The sequence below is a fragment of the Sparassis crispa genome (genome assembly GCF_003851025.1).
Source record: "Sparassis crispa DNA, contig_000003F, whole genome shotgun sequence".
Lineage (NCBI taxonomy): Eukaryota > Fungi > Basidiomycota > Agaricomycetes > Polyporales > Sparassidaceae > Sparassis > Sparassis crispa.
The window spans coordinates 2,126,844-2,150,154 of NW_020939750.1; the positions used below are offsets into that span (position 1 = coordinate 2,126,844).

At 48.9% G+C, this 23,311-nt stretch overlaps 7 protein-coding genes across 7 annotated transcripts; 5 read left to right on the forward strand and 2 right to left on the reverse strand.

The window, feature by feature from the left end:
• Positions 1-310: 310 nt before the first annotated feature.
• On the forward strand, positions 311-934 carry SCP_0408120 (hypothetical protein; the record flags this gene model as incomplete). Its single annotated transcript, XM_027757540.1, has 1 exon — positions 311-934. The coding sequence occupies one exon, from the start codon at positions 311-313 to the stop codon at positions 932-934; it is 624 nt and encodes a 207-aa protein (XP_027613341.1).
• A 541-nt stretch (positions 935-1,475) lies between these two features.
• SCP_0408130 (hypothetical protein) lies at positions 1,476-4,527 on the reverse strand (the record flags this gene model as incomplete). The annotated part of the gene is made up of 8 exons (XM_027757541.1): positions 1,476-2,375; positions 2,428-3,392; positions 3,439-3,618; positions 3,670-3,785; positions 3,835-3,960; positions 4,010-4,074; positions 4,183-4,305; positions 4,354-4,527. The coding sequence occupies 8 exons, from the start codon at positions 4,525-4,527 to the stop codon at positions 1,476-1,478; spliced, it is 2,649 nt and encodes an 882-aa protein (XP_027613342.1).
• An 806-nt stretch (positions 4,528-5,333) lies between these two features.
• SCP_0408140 (hypothetical protein) lies at positions 5,334-6,201 on the forward strand (the record flags this gene model as incomplete). The annotated part of the gene is made up of 4 exons (XM_027757542.1): positions 5,334-5,403; positions 5,458-5,669; positions 5,717-5,893; positions 5,944-6,201. 4 exons carry the CDS (start codon positions 5,334-5,336, stop codon positions 6,199-6,201), a joined length of 717 nt encoding a protein of 238 aa, XP_027613343.1.
• Positions 6,202-7,326: 1,125 nt separating this feature from the next.
• Positions 7,327-8,464, forward strand: SCP_0408150 (hypothetical protein; the record flags this gene model as incomplete). The annotated part of the gene is made up of 4 exons (XM_027757543.1): positions 7,327-7,553; positions 7,612-7,888; positions 7,942-8,087; positions 8,140-8,464. 4 exons carry the CDS (start codon positions 7,327-7,329, stop codon positions 8,462-8,464), a joined length of 975 nt encoding a protein of 324 aa, XP_027613344.1.
• A 30-nt stretch (positions 8,465-8,494) lies between these two features.
• Positions 8,495-10,983, forward strand: SCP_0408160 (hypothetical protein; the record flags this gene model as incomplete). The annotated part of the gene is made up of 8 exons (XM_027757544.1): positions 8,495-8,531; positions 8,584-8,775; positions 8,825-8,936; positions 8,984-9,684; positions 9,736-9,944; positions 10,275-10,430; positions 10,479-10,763; positions 10,816-10,983. 8 exons carry the CDS (start codon positions 8,495-8,497, stop codon positions 10,981-10,983), a joined length of 1,860 nt encoding a protein of 619 aa, XP_027613345.1.
• A 653-nt stretch (positions 10,984-11,636) lies between these two features.
• SCP_0408170 (hypothetical protein) lies at positions 11,637-12,027 on the forward strand (the record flags this gene model as incomplete). Its single annotated transcript, XM_027757545.1, has 2 exons — positions 11,637-11,922; positions 11,990-12,027. The coding sequence occupies 2 exons, from the start codon at positions 11,637-11,639 to the stop codon at positions 12,025-12,027; spliced, it is 324 nt and encodes a 107-aa protein (XP_027613346.1).
• Positions 12,028-13,214: 1,187 nt separating this feature from the next.
• SCP_0408180 (hypothetical protein) lies at positions 13,215-13,838 on the reverse strand (the record flags this gene model as incomplete). The annotated part of the gene is made up of 1 exon (XM_027757546.1): positions 13,215-13,838. The coding sequence occupies one exon, from the start codon at positions 13,836-13,838 to the stop codon at positions 13,215-13,217; it is 624 nt and encodes a 207-aa protein (XP_027613347.1).
• Between the last annotated feature and the right edge of the window lie 9,473 nt (positions 13,839-23,311).

Here is a 23,311-nt window from a genome sequence, read left to right on the forward strand (position 1 = left end):
GGGGCACCCCACTGGACCGCAAGGCAGCAAAGAAGGAGGCGGAGGCAAAAAGGGATGTGAAGGTGAACCGCCTCAGAGCAGTGCCTCCGACCAGCAAGGGTAAGTGCGCCCACCACAGCTTCGAATCCATGCAGCGCTGACCAGGGATACAGCACCCCACTTGCGCGACATCCAGCAAGTGTCTACAGGAAGTCCCGCTCCGGTGAATGAAGGTGACACCCCCAGTGGCGAAGAAACCTCGCAGTCATCCAACGATGACTGCGCAAATTGTGCCAAGTTGTGACAGGAGTTCCTGGCGCACAAGGACGGGATGGAAGTCCAATTCCAGGAGAGGATGGCGGACCTCAACACCATCAAGGCAGAGATCACAGCGGCGCTCCAGCGAATCAACCCGCCATCCGCATTTCAAGAAAATGCCCGGAGCATTCGCGAAGAGGTCAAGTTGGCCATGGAGGAGTTTCGCAGGCCGGTCACCATTGAGCTTCAGAAGAGCATGAAGTTGGCGGTGGCGGACCTCATCGCCCAGCGACATTGCCTGCCAGAGCTCAAGGAGAAGGTCAACAGGTTGGAGCAAGGCACGAACCAGATGGTGAGCCGAGCAGACGTCGACAAGCTGCAGGGTGAATTGGCTGACCTCCGTCATTCGATGGAGCTCCAGGCAGCGCAGTCAGACAGCATGGAGAAGGAGCTCAGGTCTTTGGCGGCAGAGGTGATCGCTCAAGCGAGCAAGCTGGAGATGGAATTGGCGCTCGCCAAAGAGGATTCGATGGCGGTGGTGACGTCCGCTTTGGATGAAGCGAAGAAGGTGGGGAAGGAGGTGACGACAGCAAGAGAGGAAACCTCGCTGGTGGCGAAGTCTCTGGACGCATTCCGAGAGAAGGTCGACTCCGCCATGGTCTTCACCGCCTTTCGCCCAGATAGCCACAATGTGTAGTCATTAGAGTATTGATATACATGCTTTTTAACCTAGCATGGAATCTCCATGCACTCGATTCGCCACTGCCACTCCAAGTCAACTGAATGCCTGCTGAAGTTCTTGCCAACTCCCCTCGCCATTGCCACCATCTCCATGACTTTACCTATGTAGATCTATGGGTCACATTATAGAAGGCGAAACAATGTGGAAGCCTACGAGTCTACTTTGAACTGGAGTTATATTGTCAAGGTCTGGTGCCGCCACTGCGGGTCTTGCGACCTGCGCCAACTTGGCCACTCTCTTTCACTTTGGCGGCTGCTTTCCCCAGACGGACCGGCTTCAGCTTGGTTTCTCCCTTGTCCTTGACCTCCGGGGTCTGAGACAGAGCTCGTCTTCACTTTGCGGGAGGCTTGTCACCATCATCCGAGTCCTCGGCCCTCGCATTCTTCTTCCTCGGTGAGGCCACTACCAACTCGTCCCGAGTACCACGTCCACACTTCCGAGGTGGCAGATTGTCTTCGCCAGAGCTGTCTTCGCCATCGGGCTCGGGACGTGCTGGTTAACATTTCCGCTTTGGATCAGGAAGCTTCTTCAAATCTTTAACAGCTCCTAGTGGATGCTGACTGCGGGTATTCTTGGCGGGTGACTCATCCATCGCTTGACGCTGACTGCGAGTGATCCTGCCGGGGATATTACTCTGAAGGGCATCGGTGATCGACCTTCCCTGGAGCGCTTTGGCTTGACCTGACGGACGGTCTTCCGTGGCTGCGGCCTTCCTCGTCTTAGGTATAAATGGAGGCGGTGGCGGTCGTTCAGCACCACTTCCAGGTACGGACAAGTGTGCATCGTCCTCTTCGCCATCATCAGAGGCCCCACCACTGGTCTCCTGGCTCGGCCCTTCGTCTTCTCCACTTGGAATGATTGGTTTGTCAGCCATGGGGGCAGGCTGGTGAGCCTTGTGAACTTTGGCAGCAGTAGCAGTGCCATCGTGAGTTCTTGCAGAGGCATCACCTTCCTGCTCCTCCTGGCCCCCAAGGCCATCGCCACCTTGTGGGGCACCGCGTATGGCAGGCTTGCTCACTGGCTTCACCATGGCATGGGTGACATTCCCTTCCACCATGTCCAAGGTAATGATCTCGCAACAGCGAAGCAGCTGCTCTACTGCGTCAAATGAGATCGCCGAGTTCACCACATAGTCGGGAAGGTTGGTCGGTTCGCCCTCCTCAATGAACTGAGATCGTGTGAGGTCCCTCAGTGCCATACCAATCACGAGTGCAGATTGTTGTACGCCCTGTGGATGTAAGAACCGATATTTTGTCAGCCATAGTTTGTCGCCCAACCAGTTCTCGACAATGTCAAAGTTGTCCACCGCATGAAATGACAGCGGGAGGTAGCGCTGGCCATATGACCATTCGCTCCAGGGAATCGGATCATACCTGGCAAAATGATACACCTGGGGCTATATGACGGATGATCAATGGTGGCTATGAATCCCCATGAAAGGAGCTCACCACAGTCGCAATCTTGACTTGCTTCAGCATATCCTGGTATCGCGGTTCGATGGAAAGGGTGGCAAGAAACACGTCTCTCCTTTTGACGAGGTGGGGCACAGTACTCCCCACAGTACTCCCGCCAGTGAGACGTGGGGCTCGGCCTTGAAGCTCAAGCCTGAGCTCCTTTGTACTGGGCTCCAGTTCACTCGATGCTTCATTGGTCTCCTCTGTGTCAAATCTGTGCAGTTCGCCCAGAGGAAGGTCTTGGAGACCTCGCTTTGCCTTCGTCTTGGCACCGCCGCTACCACTCGCTTGAGGTGCACTGCCATTGTTAGCCTTACGTCCATTGGTGGTGGCGACTGCCTTGCCCTTCACTTTATTCGCAATCATGCTCTCGCCATCCCCTGAATCTTCATCACTGGCCGTATCTTCTTCGGAAGCCATGCTGGGTATATCTGGCGAACTCCGATCAGAGTCTTGGCTGCTTCTGGCATCGTCTTCCGAGTCGTATGCATCTTTCGTCTTGCATTTACGCCCACCGCCTTTGGCTCCGCCAGGGGCCACTTTGCCCTTTGTCGCCTTCGATGCCGCCTTTCCCGTGACCTTGCGCACAGGTTTACCCTTCTTCTTCGCCTTCCCTGCCTTTTTCGGTGTGAGTGCTTCTTGGACCTCATGTTCAGATCCTTCTTCTAATGCCTGTGCTGATCCGTCAAGTGGTGGAAGAGGATCATACTTGGCGGGAGCAGCTTCGCCATCCTTGTCGAAGTACTGGGTGAATCGCATGGTCTGCTCAGGTCCATGTTCCTCTTGGCGTGCCCGCCAGTGGTCGAGGAGGGCACGAACGGGAACACTTGTCATCTTTGAGGGATCGATCCACTGGAAGTTCTCAGGTAGCATCTCCGCTGGAATAACCTCATTGATGTCGTCTATGCTGTTCAGCTTCGTCCATGATGACTTGCAGTTCCGAACACCCTTTGCCAATGCTGTAAACTGGTCAGCATCTCTCAACACCGAGTGGGAGTGTCATACCGTAGTAATGATTCATGAAGTCTCGAACTTGTACCTTCATCACCTTGAGAGGCGCTTCCGCCATACCTTCGGGCACCGAGGGGAGCAGAGGAAAACCGTTGGCCGTCAACCAAATCTTGTCCATGGCCCGCATGCAATCAGCAGGTGTCTTCTTCACTGTCACCGTAGTCTCAGTCACACCTAAGGAATCAGGTCAGTGTGCCAGCGACAATGCAACTGAGGTCTTCTTACCGTATTCGCCTTTGGCCCACTCAGAGAACACCTTTGCTAGAGGCTGGTAAGCACGCAGCCACCCAGGATAGGCCCCGAATGGAGTTCCATTGGTGATGGCGTGGTTGACCTCCACCCTTCACTCGGGGGTTAGCAGATGGTGACAGTCGGACGGTCTACGCTCACATCTCTACCTTCAGACTCCCCGCTTCCTTTGGATATGCTAGCATGAATGCCATGCGAATGCCCATGGTGTCCCACATAGTCTTGGCAAACTTCTTCAGATATTGCATCATTCGCTGCTCCCTCAGCCTGTCTTAGGTCAGGATTTGCCTTATGCTACGTGACAGGAGGTACGCACTTCATTTTCATCTTATCATCCAGAGTGCCATTGCGCCAACTTTCCGCCTTTTCCTCATACACCTTCTGCTCCTCCTCAGACAGTTTTGCCCATTCAGCACTCCATGCGACTCTTCACACCTTGGAGACATTGCAACCCTTTTCTGCCACGAGTGCTCATGTGGCCTCAGTCACCTTGTCCCTCTCTAGCGCATCCCACACCTTGAAGGCATTGGGCTTGCCAGAAACATGCATACGCTTTTTTGTCGCTTTCTCCTGCACATGGCGGGCGTGGTTATTGAGCCACTCTTGGATTTTCTGCGGTGAGAGTTAGTGGGGACCTCACAGACATGAAACACTGCTCACAGTTTCCACAATGATGTCGTCATAATTTGATGCATTGACAAACTGTGTCTTCAGCTTCTGGTGCAAGCTCTGAACCAGAGTCTTGCGTCCCTTGGCATCTGCCGTGTCATAAGACCGCAGCTTCTCAGAGAGTATGGGCTGATGCTCCGTCAAAATTACAAATCTCGCCGGCATGCTTTCTCGATGTCGAGGATGAGATTTTTGTGTTGGGGCAGTGAAGGGGGTCGATAGTTCAATGGGCAGCGCTCTGTCCATTTCCTCGTTGGCCACCCACAACTCAACATGCACGTGCTGATGGCCCATTTGGGCTTACACCAATTACCCTCCTCGCCATGGTGTGTGGTAACTGCTGAAGCATTGTATGTGTATTTTTCGCAGTGGCGGGAGGTGGTAGTAGGTATGCACTAGCATTCATGCCTGGTGAAAGGCAATGTTGAATGCCGCTTCTATGGCAGAGCACACCACGCCAACTTCATCTCGCGAATGCTGGGCAGAGGCAATGTGGCGATCATCTGCATGCCAATCTGTGGGATAAAGGGCTTCCTCGGAGTTAGGCTCGGCCAATTAGATGGTGGTGACGAAGGGCCCAGACATGGCGGACCACCCGGCCCGTGATCTGGCATGGTGGCATCAAGTCCGGCTCGGCGGCATGATGAACATGTGAGATGTGCAAGGGACGTGCTTGCAAGCAATATGCAGGCAGATGAATGCATACTGTTCTTTGCCATTCTGGCCCCTCCTACATTCTCCCCTGCCTCTGCAAGCCAACCGTCTGAGCCCGCCATACACCTGTGCGTTCCTTCAACCGATGCATGCTGTAATCATCCCATTGATTGGCAGACAGTATCAAGATGAGCAATCTGTCACCCATGCCACTGACCGATCAGATAGCAGGAGTCTTGGAGCTCATGTTCCGCTGAAAGCTCCATCTGGCCACTCATGCAGCCCATTCTGTGCCATCTATAGAAGTGCCTCTGTCCATGCCATCCGCCCTCCTATTGGAGTGCAATGGCATTGCAGATGCTCTTGTGAAGGCCATCCGTAATCCTGGTAGTCATTAGTCTTGCCGCAGGTCTGATCACACTGATCACACCATTGTAATAGTAAGGCTGCAGTGGGACATTGATAGATATTGCGACAGCCTTTCGATTCAGCCCACAGGGCAGAATGAAGTCCTCGAGGCAGAACTGGAACAGAAGTGGCCTCCTCCATTTGGTGAGAGCGAAATACGCATAGACCAGCCCACCACCCTCGTGGACATGCACGGACGCATCTTGGCTTGGATACTTCCAAGAGTGTTGATACCAGACCGCCAGGTGAGTGGCTTGCCCAGCCTTGCACTGTGATCTGACAAATTTGTCAGACGAAGATGCTCCAAGCGACCAGGGCCCTACACCCAGCAATAGCAGCCAGTAAGCCTTTCAGCACCACCGCCAGTTGGCGACACAACCCGTTGTACTTCTTGCCTCCTGAGGAGTGTGCCCAATTTCCAGCGGGCTCCTTGTGTCTCTCGCCAGGTTGGTTCCAACAAGTAAGAGAGGTGGGTCTCCTCGCCATGCCATTTGCCTTGCATCTGGACAGCCTTTGCAGCATATGGAGTCTGGGAGGCTGGAGACCTCCGCCAGCCTGAAGCTTAAGGGTGGAAGAAGTTGGCTGCGTGATATTCATGACTCCTCCGCATTGCTGGGCGCCATCCTGGCCGTCGTTCACCCAACGCTATATGCCGCAGGACGCCAGTGCTTGGGTTTGATCCAGCAAGACCCAGAATTGCGAGAGATGGCGCTGAACTGGTCGTCGCCATTCAATGCGCTCCAGGTGATCGCCAACTGGGAAACTCCTTTCCACTGAGATAGCAAGACAAGATACACGTTCTACGACCTGTTGGTGACGTTGGGCAACTACACTTGCGCGTGGTTGAACTTCCCCGCTGTGCATGTCGCCATCGATTATAGTCCTGGAACTGTCGTAGCCTTTTGTGGAAAGGCGATTCCTCATGGCGTCACTCGAGCAGATGGCGAAAGGCTCGTCTATGCATACTTCATGCAAGAGGGTGTCCAGAACAGGCTAGGCATTCCAGCGCCCCACTGGATGTAAGCTTCATATTACGCCTCACACATTGGCATGTGCACAGTTCATCACTGAGTCTGCATTCCTAACTCAGAACAGGTCCTAACTGGCTCGCTTATTAGAGGGACATCATGCCAAAGACTGATGGAGACGAGAACACTATGCAGGGGATGGAGACTGTCGATGGCAGCTTCGTTGGCGGGACAAAGTTGGCGGAGGTGATGGCGAAATGTATGGAGTCACAAATTTCTGAATCCTAGCTGAAGGTTGGCGAGCGCGCAGTACGAGTGCGCGTTTCACATCTCGACAGTGTTCAGCTCAAGGTGTAGCCCCGCCTGAGCCCAGAAACTGTGCGGAATGCAAGGTTGGCGAGGGACGGTGGCGATGCCTGGACTGTATGGGCAGACCGCTCACCTGTACTGACTGCTGTCGTAATGGCCATCAGCGTGCTCCTTTCCATCGGATAGAACATTGGCAGGGTCAGTATTTTGAGCCGGCATCACTGTATCGGGTTGGCGTCTGCATCCATTCGGGGCATGGCAGAGATCCCTGCCCTCTGGGCGCCTTCACAGCACATAACAACCCTGCACCGGTGGTGGCCCCGGGGTCCGATTTCTGGAATGCCTCCAATGAAGACCTAAATGCACATGATGGCGAGGTCTCAGATGATGGTGAGGTCCCATTCAACTTTGCACCTCTGGCAGGCACCCTTGACGGTGAAGCAAGGCAAACCGACGATGCTCCTGATCCCACTTGGGAGGAAGATGTGCCACCGGTGCTCTCCCGGCCACCTCGCCGTAATAGTTACGGGAATCAGATCATAGTCATTGTCGACATCTCTGGCATTCACCATATCGGCGTTGACTGTGTGAGATGGCAGTGGAGCGTGACATGCAGCTTCTTCAAATGGGACTTTACCCTGGTACCGTCAAGGATCCCCATACCGCCTTCACATTCGCCGTCCTCGACGATTTCCTTCTGGAGAACAAAGAGTGCAAGACAGTGGCATTGAACTACTACAGCAAGCTCAAATGGGTCACGAGCAATGCCTTCCCTGGCACCGTTCCCATAAGTGTTCACATGCATTCCCATGGCCCAACCATTCATGCCAGTTCCTCGCCAGGACCGTTATCGTGAGCTGATGCGAGTGTCCCACCAATGGCGCCAATTCAAATATCGCAAGTGGCACAGCTTCTCACACGATGCCCTCTGTCCTGTGGAGAAGGGTGGCCTCGCCATCTTTTGTCCCGCCTGTCCCCAGCCTGGGCTCAACCTGCCTTTCGATTGGCAAGCGAATCCAGTGCAGTGGAAGTTCAAACGCAGCTTTGTCATGGATGGCAATTTCAGTGCAGAGCACATGAAGATGAAGCACCCCGAGGAGGACGTCGCCCTCAGTGACGGCCAGGCATTCATGGTCAGCCAAGAGGATTACAAGGCTCATCTGGCGGTGGCCATGGAGTCGCATCAGGTGTGTGTCTGGCTGCACGTTCTTCTTCCGCCCTTGACTCCTAAGCCCACCAGCACTCCACTTGTCACGAGCACCGCGCTGTCAATCAGGCCAATGTGGATCGCGCCAACCTCGATGCCACAGGAATCAGGGCCACTGCTTGCGCCAGACATGGTTTCTTCGTCCCTCATACTGTCGTCGATTTCCAGAAGGGAGAAAGGTTCGCATATGTCTCTTGTCATGATTCATTCTCATCGACGCACCCTCTGCAGACAAATGAATATGGATTACTCTCTCAGCAATGCGCTCCTGACCCTCACTGGTATCACCCTCGTCCTTGTCATGTACGACATCATGTGCCAGTATGGCGTCCATGTCCGCAAACGTTTCTGCCACAGCGCCTATCTGAGGATGCCCTTCGAGCTCAAGGTAGACCAAGGCATCAGCTTGTTTCATGTGCATGGACACCAAGATTGCTGCTTCCAACGGTTCTCGCCCAACTTTATAGTTGGCGCTGGTATGGTCGATGGCAAGGTCATCGAGATCCTGTGGGCACCGACAAATGAGGTCTCAGGCAGTACCAGGGGCATGACCTGAGCTCACCGCCAAGAAGTCCTTGATGATCACATGAATGACTCCAACTGGAAGAAGACGACTCGCATGGGTGAGCCTGGTTCCTCCTTCCCTATTTGCCACCTGGCTTATGCTGCCTATAGTGCCAACCTTGATGACAAAGTGGAAATGCGTGCTCCTGGGCTTCCCACAAAGTAAGGAGTCCTTTGAAGCTTTATCTGCATCCACAGATGAGGATGTCCTTGAGGCATGGCAGAAGGAGTACGATGACGCTATGGAGGCTCGTCAAAATGATCCAAAGATCATGGACACCTTCAATGTCCAGCTCATGAAGGGTGAGTATCCTTCCATCGTCGTGTGGCATGTAGTTGACGTGAATGCAAGCCCCGGGTAAAGACCTCACCCAACTCAGACTGGCGGGCGAGGAGTCCGCCAAGGGCTTGGAGAAGGGCACCGCCAGATGGTTGTCGACTGGCCTCAAAATTCAAGAAGCACAGTGAGTTTGCCTCGTCTTTACAAAAATAGAGCTCTGACGGCCTTCAGGCTTAAGCTTGCGAATGATATCCGCAAGGCGGGTCAAAATCCGAGCGTGGCGGAGGACCTCAAGACTCTCGAGCGCCGTCAGCGCCTCGAAGTCAGCATTCTCACATTCCAACGTCGCTCTGAGAAGTTCATGGGAAGGTTGGAGGACGTTCCCGCCATGGAAGATCGTGATGATGGTGCACTCTGGGATTCCTTGGATGAGAATCCTTTTCAAATACACCCGGAGGACGCTGAGTATGGCGAGGATGCGATTCCACCCGAGCAAGCTTCCTTGAATTTACCTTCGCAGATCGGATTCGTGGCTGCCGTCGCCAACGGGCTCCAGACCCTGGCGGCCCAAGAGTTGGAGTTGCGCAAAGGCCTGATGAATGACATCCTCCACGAGCTTCGCATGGCGCTTGGACTGAAGTCTTACCTCTACTGCAAGAGGGTTCGTCCTGCCAACAGCGTCGGAACCATGACCCGTGCACAGGCGGAGGTTCATGCTGCTGATCAGACCGTCTTGGCCTGCGCCAGGCTCTATTCTGCCAACCGATGCGCCATTATGCGCTTGGGCGCCACTGATGAAGACTTGGCCCTCTATCGCCCTTTGGATAAGAAGGACCTGCACGTGAAGACTGCCGTCATCAAGGCTAGCACCTCCGGGCTCAGGAACGTCAACCTGGCTTGGTTCTGGACCATGGATGTCGCTGGAGATCGAGGTTCATCAGAATGAATGGACGAGTGTTCGTAATTGTCTGATCGATCTCTAGGCCTCCTGCTAATTTACCCTCCAGTCTATAGAGTGAATTGGCTGCGTGCCAGAGCTCGATATGAGAGATGGAGGGAGGAGCGTGTCTTGGTCCACTCGGAAATGGCCTGGACCATAGCCACCTTCAAGCGGAATGCGGAACGATGGGCTCACTGGCTCGAGATGACGGATCCTTCCTGGCGGGGTCATGTTTGCTATGCCGCCAGGCAAGTGAGTATGTGGCGGACCTTCGCCAGCCACGCCACTGACGCCTTCAGCCACATCCTCACCCTGGACATTGAGGACGAAAGGGCGGGCAATGAAAATGTGCTTTGAGTCAGGGTTCACTGGGGTGTACACATATTCATATTTGCTATATCGATGTAGTGATCATCATGTATGTAATTCCTACTCACCAATATCACATTTGGCGAAGTGACCTCCATCCTCGCCTGAGGGCTTCATCTCGGCATGTGCTCTCCAATCGCATGACATCAGGCATCAGATAAGGTCGATCAGATATCAACCTCGGATCATCCACTCACCGTCATGTCTGCCCAGTCTTCAACATCAGATGCGTGCCCCTGCCTGTTCTCCAGAGGGAGGTTGCAGTTGGAAGTCTACACTTGGAGGATCCAAGAAGCTGTTCTGGCACTGGAGCCTGACCCAGATCACTTCACCAAGGTCCGTTGGGAGGAAGGCTTGCACCGGGAGATGGTACACCTTTCTTGCTGATATCCCCTGACCCTGCTGAGTCCTGTGCAGTTCGCCATCAGGGGTATCTGTGGTGACCTCGCATTGGCAGGTCATGCTGACCATATTGACCATGGCGGAGTTATTGCCAGTGTCCTCAGCATCTGCACTTTCAATCGCGAAGTTCTGCACCCCATCAGCATTGACATCAAGGCAATTCCATGCCCCACCACCCTTGTTTCTCATCCTAAGAATCTACTCGAGGATTCACCCGACTACTGGTGGAAATGGGATCATCAGGTTGGGCCGGCGGGGAGCCCTATGGAGGCCTGGTGGTACAAACTTGGTGATCCCTGGGTGAGTGGTACGTTCCAGCACCTTACAGTCTTGCTGAACCTCAAGAACTTAGGAGAAGGTGTACACCATCTCCGAGTCTACACTGGTGCAGCTTGAACAGCTGCATGTTCGCATCACGAACCTCACTAGTTGGTTGCATGAGAGGACAGATCAGAACCTGGATGTGGTGCTGGAAGAGCTGCAGGAGGCGACGCGGCAGCTGCATGAGTTAGGAATGTAATCGCCCAATGCCAGGTGTCCGTTCGTGCTGTAGTGTGTCGAATATAAGGTTGTCATGTCTTTGAACCTGGGCAATGTACCTGGTGTGGTAAGGCGAAACATAGTAGCCACATAATCTCCTCAGGAGAGCACATCCCCAATGGTATCTGATGCATGGCTCGAAAGCCAATGCCACATGGGAGAGTTTGGCAAAGTCATTCTGGACTGCATGTTCAGATGGCGAGTGATATCCGCCACAGTTCACCAACCCTACTCACAGTGGAAAGGACTGCCATTCATCTCCACATACTCTACCCAGAAGGGCACATCCCCAATTATATCTGATGCATGTCTCGAAATGCCGATGCCAATTGGGAGAGTTTGGCGAAGTCATTCTGAACTCCATGTTCAGATGGCGAAGGATATTCGCCACAGTTCACCAACCCTTCCCACAGTGGGAGAGAGTGTGATACTGCAAGGAGAGCTGATAGCGAGCTAACCAGAATGGGAGGGAATGATGGGTGGATTACGTGAAAATTATTGGCCGGCGGTAGCTCCATCATTGCCCTGTTAGACGGTGGATCAATCACTGAAAAATATGCCCATGGCAGTGGACTGATCGCTGAGAACTACACCTATGACGGTGGGCCGATAGGTCTGAGCAAGAGGTGCCACATGAGCAACGACTCGGCATCAGAGCCCCCTTCTTCTGTGGTGTCCTTCGGCTCGTACGCTGATTTGCACACGTCCGCATCCTCATCTACTTCGTGCTCTTCGGTTGACTTCAGGTACAATCCGTTCACTTCGTATGGTCTACTTCTTGGCTCGGGCAACCAGGCGTGGCATCTGCTCATGCTTCCCCCTGACCAATCTCCACGTTTCATACATCCGCCCATGCTTCCCCCCGACCAATCTCCATGTTTCATACATCCACCTATGCTACTCCCTGATGAATCATCCGGTATGTTCCTTCACCCTCCCTGACGAATCATCCGGTATGTTCCTTCACCCACCCATGCTTCACCAAGACGACATGGACACGATACGAGCCCAGTTGACAACCTAGGGCAAGGCAAATAACTCAGCTATGCCCGGGCTAGTCAGATACTTCAGGCGACCCATGCCTATGGGCTCAGAAATATACCTATGGCGGTGGGCCGATGGCTGTATAATAGCCCCGTGGTGGTGGGCCGATCACTCAGAACACTACCTATGGAGGTCGGCCCATCGCTCAGAACCCTACCTATGGGGTTGTGCCGATGGCTGTATAATAGCACCGTGGCAGTGGGCTGATCGCTCAGAAATATACCTATGGCGGTGGGCCCATCGCTCAGAACACTACCTATGGCAGTGGGCCGATCGCTCAGAACACTACCTATGGTGGTGGGCCGATCACTCAGAACACTACCTATGGCAGTGGGCCGATGGCTGTATAATAGCCCCAGTGGCGGTGGGCCGATCGCTCAGAACACTGCCTATGGTGGTCGGCCCATCGCTCAGTACTACCACAGTGGCGGTGGGCCGATGGCTGTATAATAGCACCGTGGCGATGGGCCGATCGCTCAGAACACTACCTATGGCGGTGGGCCGATGGCTGTATAATAGCCCCGTGGTGGTGGGCCGATCACTCAGAACACTACCTATGGCGGTGGGCCGATGGCGGTGGGCTGATCGCTCAAAAATACACCTATGGCGGTGGGCCGATCGCTCAGAACACTACCTATGGCGGTGGGCCAATGGCTGTATAATAGCCCCGTGGTGGTGGGCCGATCGCTCAGAACACTACCTATGGCGGTGGGCCAATGGCTGTATAATAGCCCCGTGGCAGTGGGCCAATCACTCAGAAATATACCTATGGCGGTGGGCCGATGGCTGTATAATAGCCCCGTGGCAGTGGGCTGATCGCTCAAAAATACACCTATGGCAGTGGGCCCATCGCTCAGAACTATCACCACGGCGGTGGGCCCATGCCTGTATAATAGTAGCATCATGGTGGTGGGCCGATCGCTCAGAAATACTCCTATGGCGGTGGGCCCATCGCTCCAGCATTCCCTTCATCACCATGAGCCGATCGCTGACAGCTCCTTACACAGACCGATGGGCCAACATCCGCTGACTGTCCAGTTCATGACAATGTCAGGGTAAATGGGAGTCCAGTTCACAAACATGACTGAATGGGCTGTTCCCCTTGGTTGTAGTCAGCGGAGGGATTTTGGTGCGTGCGGATGCGCCTGTGATGCGGAGGATGCGCGCTCATTTGTGCATACGGATGGTGTCGAGCTGGGTGAGCTTGTCTTTCCAGTCCTTGAACGAGGCTATGGTCTTGACCTCGTCTTCATTGCAGGTGAACTGAAGGTCCTCGCAGATGTTGGCAGAGATCTGGGCACAGAGGCGGGCATCATCAAGATGAGAGGTTGTACCGCGGAGAGTGATGTTCAGCTTCTCGATGCTGAGAACCCAATCTTCGAAACTCTCATCTTCCTTCTGATGAGCGCGGAGTAGTTGCATCGGAATGGCTGCATCCCAGCCTTTGGGGAGGAAGCGAGAACAGAAAGCAGCAAGGAAATCTTTCCACATCATCGCGTCGAATGTGTCGAAGTCATTGTAATACCAGTCACTAATGATAGCGTCCTGGAAGCTGCCCGTAACCTTGGCCACCTTCTTATCATTGGTGACATCGTTGTGTTTGAAATACTGGAGGCAGGCGTTCTCCCACGCATGAGCAACAGCAGGAGTGATCTTGTCAGCAGTTAGGATGGGGGGGTGCTTGGCCGAGGATTGTATGATCGTGGCAAGTCCCGGCGCGGAAGTAGACGTGACTGTGGTCGCGGAAGTATCTGAATCTGAATTCGTCGATGGTGATCTCGAGCGTTGCATTACCGCGGGAGATGTAGGTCGGGTAGATAATAGCGAAAGGTCCGAGAGATCAGCAGTCAAGAGGGACGAGAGAGATGAGATTGGTCGTGATTCCAGGTTCAGAATCTCTGGGATATTCTCGACATCGTGGAACAGGGGAAGATTAGCGAGATGACAAATTTGAGAGTGAGTGTTGGGCGACAGGATGGGCAAGACGGTGGTGGTGTAGGCTCAACAGCGGTCTATGTCACGGGCGTCTACAGGATGGTTCCGTTGGGGCAGCAGTGTTTTAGTGGTGGGGCAATGCTTCTGCGGCCGTCTTGGCATGCAGATTGATCCGACGGTAGGGTAGCCTATTAGGCTCGGAGGTGCGCTCGCAAAGAGACGTGCGATGTGGAAGGACAGTTCATTTGGTGTTTTAAAAAAAGTGTGAGCCGGTTGTCTTCTGGCGAGCACTCAGAACAAAACAGAAATGAGATGTCTTCATTGCAATGTACAGAACGGGTCTCATAAGTACATGAGAGCCAAATGAGTGAGTATGGAACATACCTTCATTGCAATGTACAGAATGGGTCTGAGTTGTAATGAAGGGGCAGCGCGGATATGAACCTTCGTCGGGGATAGCCGTGTAACTCTACGTCGGGGTTACAGCCAGGCATATGAGATGAATCTTATGTGAGATATCCTACTAATCTATGACATTGATACTCTGAAGTAAATAGTGGGACATCTTATATACCTCTGACACCTAGTACATATCCTAGTACTATAAGATGTCCTATGTGATAATTGTGCCATTGGACCAGCCTATATCCTCTCTATATTCTGAATAATCTCATATAATGCTCTTGAACATATATTAGTACTATGGTCAGTCATCTGAGAAGCTCTTAGCTACAATCCACTACAAATTATGTTGAAGCTAAGAGCTAGGTCTGAAAGGTACTCCAAAGTGACTGGAAACATCCTTTGTCTTATGTCTAACTTAGTCACCACTTTTGTGATGAGCAGAATTTGTATAAGTCCTTTCAGCAAAATCTACTATGTCTGTTATATATGAGCAAAAATTGTTGAGCTGATATGGTGTAGTGGTTAAAGTGTGTGAAGTTTTTTAGTCATGTGACTTTTACCTGAGATTGAGAGTTCAATTCTGGCTAGGTGCAAGTTGTTAAATTAGTTTTGGCTTTGGATAATCCTTTGGATGATCTTTGCATTATCCTTTAGATTATCCCTTTGAATTATCTTCAGATTAGCTTAGGATAATCCTCATGTTTGAGAGCAGTATATTATCCTTGTACATGACCTGCTTATTAAACCTGGATTTCAGTAACTTATGAGCACTAAAGATTATCTCTCATAACTGACATCACTGCCTGTTTGTACTTAATAATTTCCGATAAATAATTAGAGATCTCCCTTGAGGAGCCAATTACCTTGCCTACCGAAATTGCAATAGTAGTACTCAATATTTTATTAAGTACTGCCGCAGGCTGAACCTGACCTGAAAGAGCAGATTGGATAGGGAGATATTTCCGCAGCTTCTCCGATTTATCAGGCTCTGCCTCCTTATTAGCTGGAGTTTTTGTAGTAACTGATAATGACTTATAAGACTTCTTCAGCTTCTCCAGGGTATCATCTTCCATAATAACATCTTTCAGCAGCACTTTGAATCACTTTGAGATACTCATAGAATTTACAGTATCTATAAGATGTTCTGAGAAATAATCTGTTGCATTTATAAGGCTATTATAAAATTTCACTCTTTACTTTATATGATAGTTTGCATCATAACATATTTTGCTTCTGCTATTTAGCTATTATATTCTTTTTAACTCTTTGAGTTTATAAGTGAGGCTATTTGCACTTGTATCATTTTGTGAAAGATGAGATTATAATGTGATTGAATTGTAAAGTATGTACTAAAGATGTAATTACATCAGAAAAAACACCTTTGGCAACAGATTACCCTAACAGCATCATAAAGCACTTAAAGCACTTAAAGTATTCAAAGTACTCAGAGTGCTCTCAAAAAAAGGTCTTTAAGGCAAATTTTTTCAGGCATTCCCAGAGTGCTTTCAGAGTGCAACTAGAATACTCCTAGAAAGCACTTAGAATTCCCTGAGGTTGTCCTTACATTCTTTCAGATCATCCTTAAGGAACTCTCAAGTATAAATATTAGATAAATAAATAAATAACCATTATACTATCTAGATTAGCAGTGAGTATCAAGGATCATCTGAGTTTAAAAGGTAATTCTTCAACTTATCATCAGCCAGGATTGAACCCTCAACCTTAAAGGTAAGTATAGTATAAGCATACTTTGCATTATGTTTAACTGAGTTACTCTCTTGTAATAGGCAGAATTTGCCCAAGTCCCTTCCACAAAATCTCATATATATATTATATATAAGTATAAACTTCTAAACACATATAGTTTAGTGGCTAAAGTGTGTAGTGTTATTAGATCATGTGACTTACCTTTAAGGTTGAGGGTTCAATCCTGGCTGATGACAAGTTAGAAAATTACCTTTCAAACTCATATGATCCTTGATACTCACTGCTAATCTAGATAGTATAATGGTAATTTATTTATTTATCTAATATTTATACTTGAGAGTTCCTTAAGGATGATCTGAAAGAATGTAAGGACAACCTCAGGGAATTCTAAGTGCTTTCTAGGAGTATTCTAGTTGCACTCTGAGAGCACTCTGGGAATGCCTGAGAAAATTTGCCTAATGCCTAAAACACTTTTTTTTGAGAGCACTTTGAGTGCTTTGAGTGCTGTAGGATGCTCTAGGATGCTCTTAGAGCAACCTGTCACCAAAGGTGTTTTTCCTGATGTCATGATATCTTGTTCCTGCTTAGCTCATATCCTGATGTGGTCGAAGTAGTGTTGCAGATCTATGAGCCAAGCAAGGTTATAACATTCGTGTTCTGCCTTAAAATGTTGAGAAGGCTCAGACATGAATGTAGATGTACTCTTGCACATAAGACATTCTGAGCTGCTACAACTATTGAGCACCACACCCCTGGAGCCGATACAGAAGAACTGATATAAGTAGACATAGAATACAGTCATGTCTGATGCTATTCATTCACAGTTGACTGAGCATAAACAACAATTTGGCCCTCTCACACTCATCACAAGACATTTGCAGAACTATGTGTTTACATTTACATTCTTCCAATCCTCTGCCACAACATCAGAACAGCCTACATTTTTTCAGGCTTTCATCAGCCAGTCTGCACCCTCAGTCTACTTAAAAAATATGTCCACCACCAGCAGGCCAGCAAATATGATATTCACTCCTCTCTGCACATTTCCTCAGTGCTCTAAGCATGACTGGGTCCAGTACTTCCTGATTAGCCAGATTTTCAAGCTTCTGGATGTCATTTCAGCTAAGGATTGTGGCAATGCATACTGCACATTCACTTTGCTGTTTCTGCTGAGAAAGCTGCTTATAGAGCCACATTCTCTCTGTATCTTTCAGTCTACCATAGAGGTATACACTGCAATCATCCTACAAGGACATCTTGGGATCTTAATTTCACTCTGAGAATAAGAAGTACTTCTCACAGAGTGGCTTGAGTTCAGCCATCTCCTCTGTGGTAAGAGGCATGGGAGGTGACTGTGGCAATGTTCTGTTTGATGGCAGGATGCACTTGAGGAGTCGCTTCAAAAATGCAATTTCTGAGTAGGTTGTGCAAGAGGGCAGATCACCATCTTTAAGATTGTTGAACCAGTTGAAGATGTCAATAACTTCATGAGTCCCCTCAATATTAGGCACTATGCTATATCCTGCAAACAACTCACCCCTTGATGAGTCAAAGCTGCCAGATGAAGAGCTCAGAGAGATAAGGTTCTGTCCATGCAGTATCTGATAAATATTTGTAAATACATAAGGCTCCCCAGTCGATTCAGCTGCTATAAGAACTGCTCACCTGGGCCTCCTCCAATGTCCTCAGTCATTATATGGAATGATAAAAATGATCTTGCACTTGAAATTCTCAAATATAGCTTTAAATTCTCCTGCAGAAAAGATGTCCTGCCCCTCTGATGAGAGCTTATATGAACCTCATGGCTGAGCAACCTATCAGAGCAACCACAAGCATGTCCTTATAACTGAGCTCTCTCACAGTCTGTACTAACACATCCTAAAAGAGCCTTACAATGCCACCAGGAGATGAATTGAACAAGGCAGTTTCAAATGGGCCTGACTTTGTCAGATTGTCACCAACAGCATTATTGGCCTGCTTGGAAGAGCTGTTAGCTCAGATGGAGCATGGACAATACCACCTAAATGTTTCTGAGTTGCAAGGAAGCAATGCATGGAGAGCAGCAAACTCAACTGCCATCCAATGATTATTCTTTATATCAGTCAAAGCAAGCAACACTTGAATATGCTGATGTTTGTACTTATTGGTCAACTGACCTTCACCGGTCAACTGGTCCTCACCGGTCAACTGGTCATCCTGGCTGGTCAGCTTGTCCACCTGCAATAATAATGATAGTTAGTGATCTGTAAAGCATAAATATATGTGGAGAATATTGAATGTAAGTTGAAACAGTCTTTAAATACTTAAGGAATAGGAGCTGACCTCAGGCTGATCATAAATCAGAGACAGCATGCTAGAAATTGTGCTCTAAAGAAATAATAGAAAGACTTTAATCATGATAACAGTGTGTAAACAATGCAAAGAGTGGCTTGTTAAACAGGACAAGAGCTGCCTGCACTTCACTCTGGTGAACATGCATCAGGAAAAATGCAATTGTAGGTAGCACTGCCTCTTATTTTCCTAGTTATCCTAGGCTTGGACAGTCACAGGTAGTTTTCAGTAGCTGCTAGATAGTCCTTGGTAGCAGTGATGGGCTTCGCTGTAGTACTAGGTTATGTCGAAGAGGCTGTATAATTACAGATACAGTGATTATGATGTGTTCTTATATTGCATAGACAGTTAAATTATAAAAGAGTGTGATTGACCTTTCCTACTGATAGAGAAGTTCATTTGCATGCAACTTGAGGTGCAATCCCCTTTCAGTCTCACCATTAATCTTATGTATTTGAATCATGTAAGTAACAGAACAGGAGGAAATCTTTATGGTGTAGATATCAGTTTACATACTAGAACAAACTTTTTTGATTAAAAACCTTGGCAGATGTTCAAGAATATATAATTTTTCTTCCCCACTCTGATATCAGATAACAGCTGCATACAATTTGCATCACTGGTATAATTAACATCTGTTATTGATTTTTTTGATGTAAATATGCAATCTTAATGTACATCCCAATAAGTATAAGTAAAGATAGTCTTGTCTGATTGTAACTCATTCATAGTGACAGTCACAAACATCATTCACTGAGCATAAACAACCATTTAACCCTCACTCACTCACTGTAAGACATTTATAGAACTATGCATTTGCACTTGCATTTTCCCAATCCTCTGCTCCAACAGTCAGGTAGCAAGGGTGGGCACGACTTGTAAGGAGGACGGCAGGTGCGAGCACACAGGGAGGGCGGGTGCGAGTGCACCTGCACGGCGTTGTTGCAATGCTGATGGCCGGCGCTATGACAATGCCGCTGTAAAAGGTTAGCATGGCTAAAAAGACATAAATGGGTTTTTTCTACTCACCTGGTCCATCTCGAATCATCCAGAATGAACGCACTGTCAAATGTTTGCGTTCAACGGTGCAGGGGAGTGTGAGGTGGAGGTGGCAGCAGATGGCAGCTCGCAGTGTGATGTGGCTGGGCGCCAGCCACGGGTATACCGCAGGTCATGCGGGTCACAAGATTGTGACCTGTACCCGTACCCATGCGAGTAAGGGTACCGATACCCGTGTGGGTTACCCATACCCCTGCTCTGCACTAGACATTCTCAGATTACTCTCAGATTGCACCTAGGATACTACTAGAAAGCTTTCAGAATTCTCTTAGGTTGCTCTTATATTCTTTTAGATCATCCTCAAGGAACTCTTAAGTATAGATATTAGAAAAATAAATATATTACCATTACACTATCTAGATTAGCAGTAAGTACCAAGAAGCAGCTAAGTTTGAAAGATGATTGTTCAACTTGTCATCAGTCAGAATTGAACCCTCAATCTTGAAGGTAAGTCACATGATCAAATAACACTGAATACTTTAGCCACAACACTATATATGCCTCAAAGCTTACACTCATATATAATATATATATGAGATTTTGCTAAAGGGACTTGGGCAAATTCTGCCTATTATAAGAGGGTAGCTCAGTTAAACACAATGCAAAGCATGCTTATGATCACATCTTCAGTACATACTTTACAATTCAATCACATTATGATCTCATCTTTTACAAAAAGACACAAGTGCAAAATAGCCTCGCTTATAAACTCAGAGGATCAAAAAGAATATAATAGCTAAATAGCATAAGCATAATATGTTATGATGCAAACTATTATATAAAGTAAAGAGTGAAATTCTATAATAGCCTTATAAATGTAACAGATTATTTCTCAGAACATCTTATAGATATTGTAAATTCTATGACTATCTCAAAGTGATTCAGAGTGCTTCTGAGATACTCTGAGAAAGTCAGAATTTCCTAGAATTGCCCAGACTACTTTCAGATACTCTAAGATGCTCTGAGACACTCTCGAAAAGTATATAGAATCTAGAGCAATAGTGTTTTTCCAAATAAATAATCTGTGAGATGTGCAGAACTCAGTAAGATGCTCTAAAAAGACCGATTTTTGAAGGTAACTCAGGCTATGCTAAAGTACTCTGAGATACTCTGAGCTGCTCTGAGCTACTTTAGAAAAGTTCATACTTCCTAAAGTAACCCAGAGCAAAAGTGTTTTTTCTGATGGCCAGTGACATTGGAGACACCAGTGTATAGCAAGTGCAGCCATTATGCAATTGCTAAAAGGAGCTGTTGCATAGCCAGCTGCTGCTTGTGACTACTGAAAAGCAGAGGTGTGCGATAGACAAGGATCATATGATCTTGGTGCCACAGGCCCACACCTTTCAGTCATGTTACCTGAACTGAACTCCCATTTACCCTAACATTATCATGAACTGGACTGCCAGCGGACATCGGCCCATCGATTTGTGTAGAAAGCTGTCAGCGATGGGCCCATGGCGATGAAGGGAAGGCTGGAGTGATGGGCCCACTGTCATGGGGGTAGTTCTGAGCAATGGGCCCACCGCCATAGGAGTACTTCTGAGCAGTGGGCCCATCGCCATAATGCTATTATTTAGCAATGGGCCCACCACCATAGAGGCACTTCTGAGCAGTGGGCCCACCACCACAGGTGATGTTCTGAGCAGTGGGTCCACCGCCATAGGGGTACTTCTGAGCAGTGGGCCCACTGTCATAGATGTTATTCTGAGCAGTGGGCCCACCGCCATAGGTGATGTTCTGAGCAGTGGGCCCACTGCCATAGGGGTACTTCTAAGCAGTGGGCCCACCGCCAAGAGTGTAAGATGAAGGATGGGCCCACTGCCAAAGGTCAGAGGGTTGGCCATCACCAGAGCATGTTACTGCCAGCAATGGGCCCATCGCCAAAGTACTCTCAGTCAGGGCCTTACTGCAAGCACCCATGGCATAGGTCATCACCAGAACATATTTCCACCAGCAATCAGCCCACTGCCAAAGGCCAGAGAGTTGGCCATCGCCAGGGCATGTTTCTCCCAGCAATGGGCCCACCATCAGAGTAGTCAAAGGTCAGAGAGTTGGCCATCACCAAAGCATGTTGTCGCCATTAATGGGCTCACCGCTAGAGTATAATCAAGGAGCAGTGGACCCATCACCACGAGTGTAAGATGAAGAATGGGCCCACTACCAAAGGTCAGAGTGTTGGCCATCATCACAGCATGTTTCTTTGAGTAATGGGCCCACTGCCAAAGTATGATCAATGAGCAGTGGGCCCATCACCATGAGTGTAAGATGAAGAATGGGCTTACCACCAAAGGTCAGAGGGTTGGCCATCACCAGAGCATGTTATCGCCACCAATAGGCCCATTGCCAGAGTACAATAGCTGAGCAGTGGGCCCATCTCCAAGAGTATCAGATGAAAGATGGGCCTACTGCCACAGGCCAGAGGGTAGGCAATCACCAGGACATGTTTCTCCTAGCAATGGGCTCACTGCCAATGTATAAGGAATGAGCAGTGGGCCCACTGCCATAGGTGTTGTTCTGAGCAGTGGGCCCATCATCATGATGCTATTATTTACTGATGGGCTCACCACCATAGGGGTACCTCTGAGCAGTGGGCTCACCGACATGGTGTTATTAGTCAGTGATTGGTTGACCATCATAATACTGGCAGTGCTTGGACTCAGCAAGACACCTAATCGCTAACCTGACACTACATCTCTGGTGGAGTTTTTACAACATGGAGTCCTGCCTGAAACTTATCGTAGCTGTCGTATAGAGTGCAGTGCCACCATTTTATGAGTTTCTGATATATGGTGAACCGTGGCTTTACATTCTGGTGATGGCGAGACTCAATTTGCCAAAAAGTCACCAACTTAGCTCTCCTTCTTTGGCAAAGTTTGTTTAACTTGGAGGACTGTCTGAAACTTGTAGAAGAGGATTTATAAAGTGCAGTACTGCTATTTTAGACTTCCTGCATATATGGAGAGCCATGGCTTTACATTCTTGTGATGGCGAGAGTCAACCAGTAAAAAACTCAGCAACCTGGCTCTCCTTTGGCGAAGTTTGTCAAACTTGAAGGTCTGTCTGAAACTTGGAGAAGAGAATTTATAAATACCATTTTATGAGTTCCTGATATATGGCGAGCCACGGTTTCACATTCTGGTGATGGTGAGACTCAACTAGTAAAAAGTCGCCAACCTAGCTCTCCTTCTTTGGCAAAGTTTGTTAAACTTAGAGCACTGTCTGAAACTTGTAGAAGAGGATTTATAAAGTGCAGTGCCACCATTTTAGACTTCCTGGGTATATGGTGAGCCATGGCTTTACATTCTGGTGATGGCGAGACTCAACTAGTAAAAAACTCGCCAACCTGGCTCTCCTTCTCTGGTGCAGTTTGTTAAACTTGGAGGACTGTCTGAAACTTGTAGCAGAGAATTTATAAAGTTAAATTCCATCATTTTATAAGTTCATAGTATATGGCGAGCCATGGCTTTACATCCTGGTGATGGTGTGACTCAACTAGTAAAAAACTCGCCAACCTGGCTCTCCTTCTTTGGTGAAGTTTGTTAAACTTGGAGGACTGTCTGAAACTTGTGGAAGAGGACTTATAAAGTTAAATTCCATCATTTTATGAGTTCCTAGTATATGGCGAGCCATGGCTTTACATCCTGGTGATGGCGAGACTCAATTTGCCAAAAAGTCGCCAACCTGGCTGTCCTTCTCTGGCAAAGTTTGTTAAACTTGGAGGATTGTCTGAAACTTGTAGAAGAGGATTTATAAAGTGCAGTGCCACCATTTTATGAGTTTCTAGTATATGACGAGCCATGGCTTTACATTCTGGTGATGGTGAGACT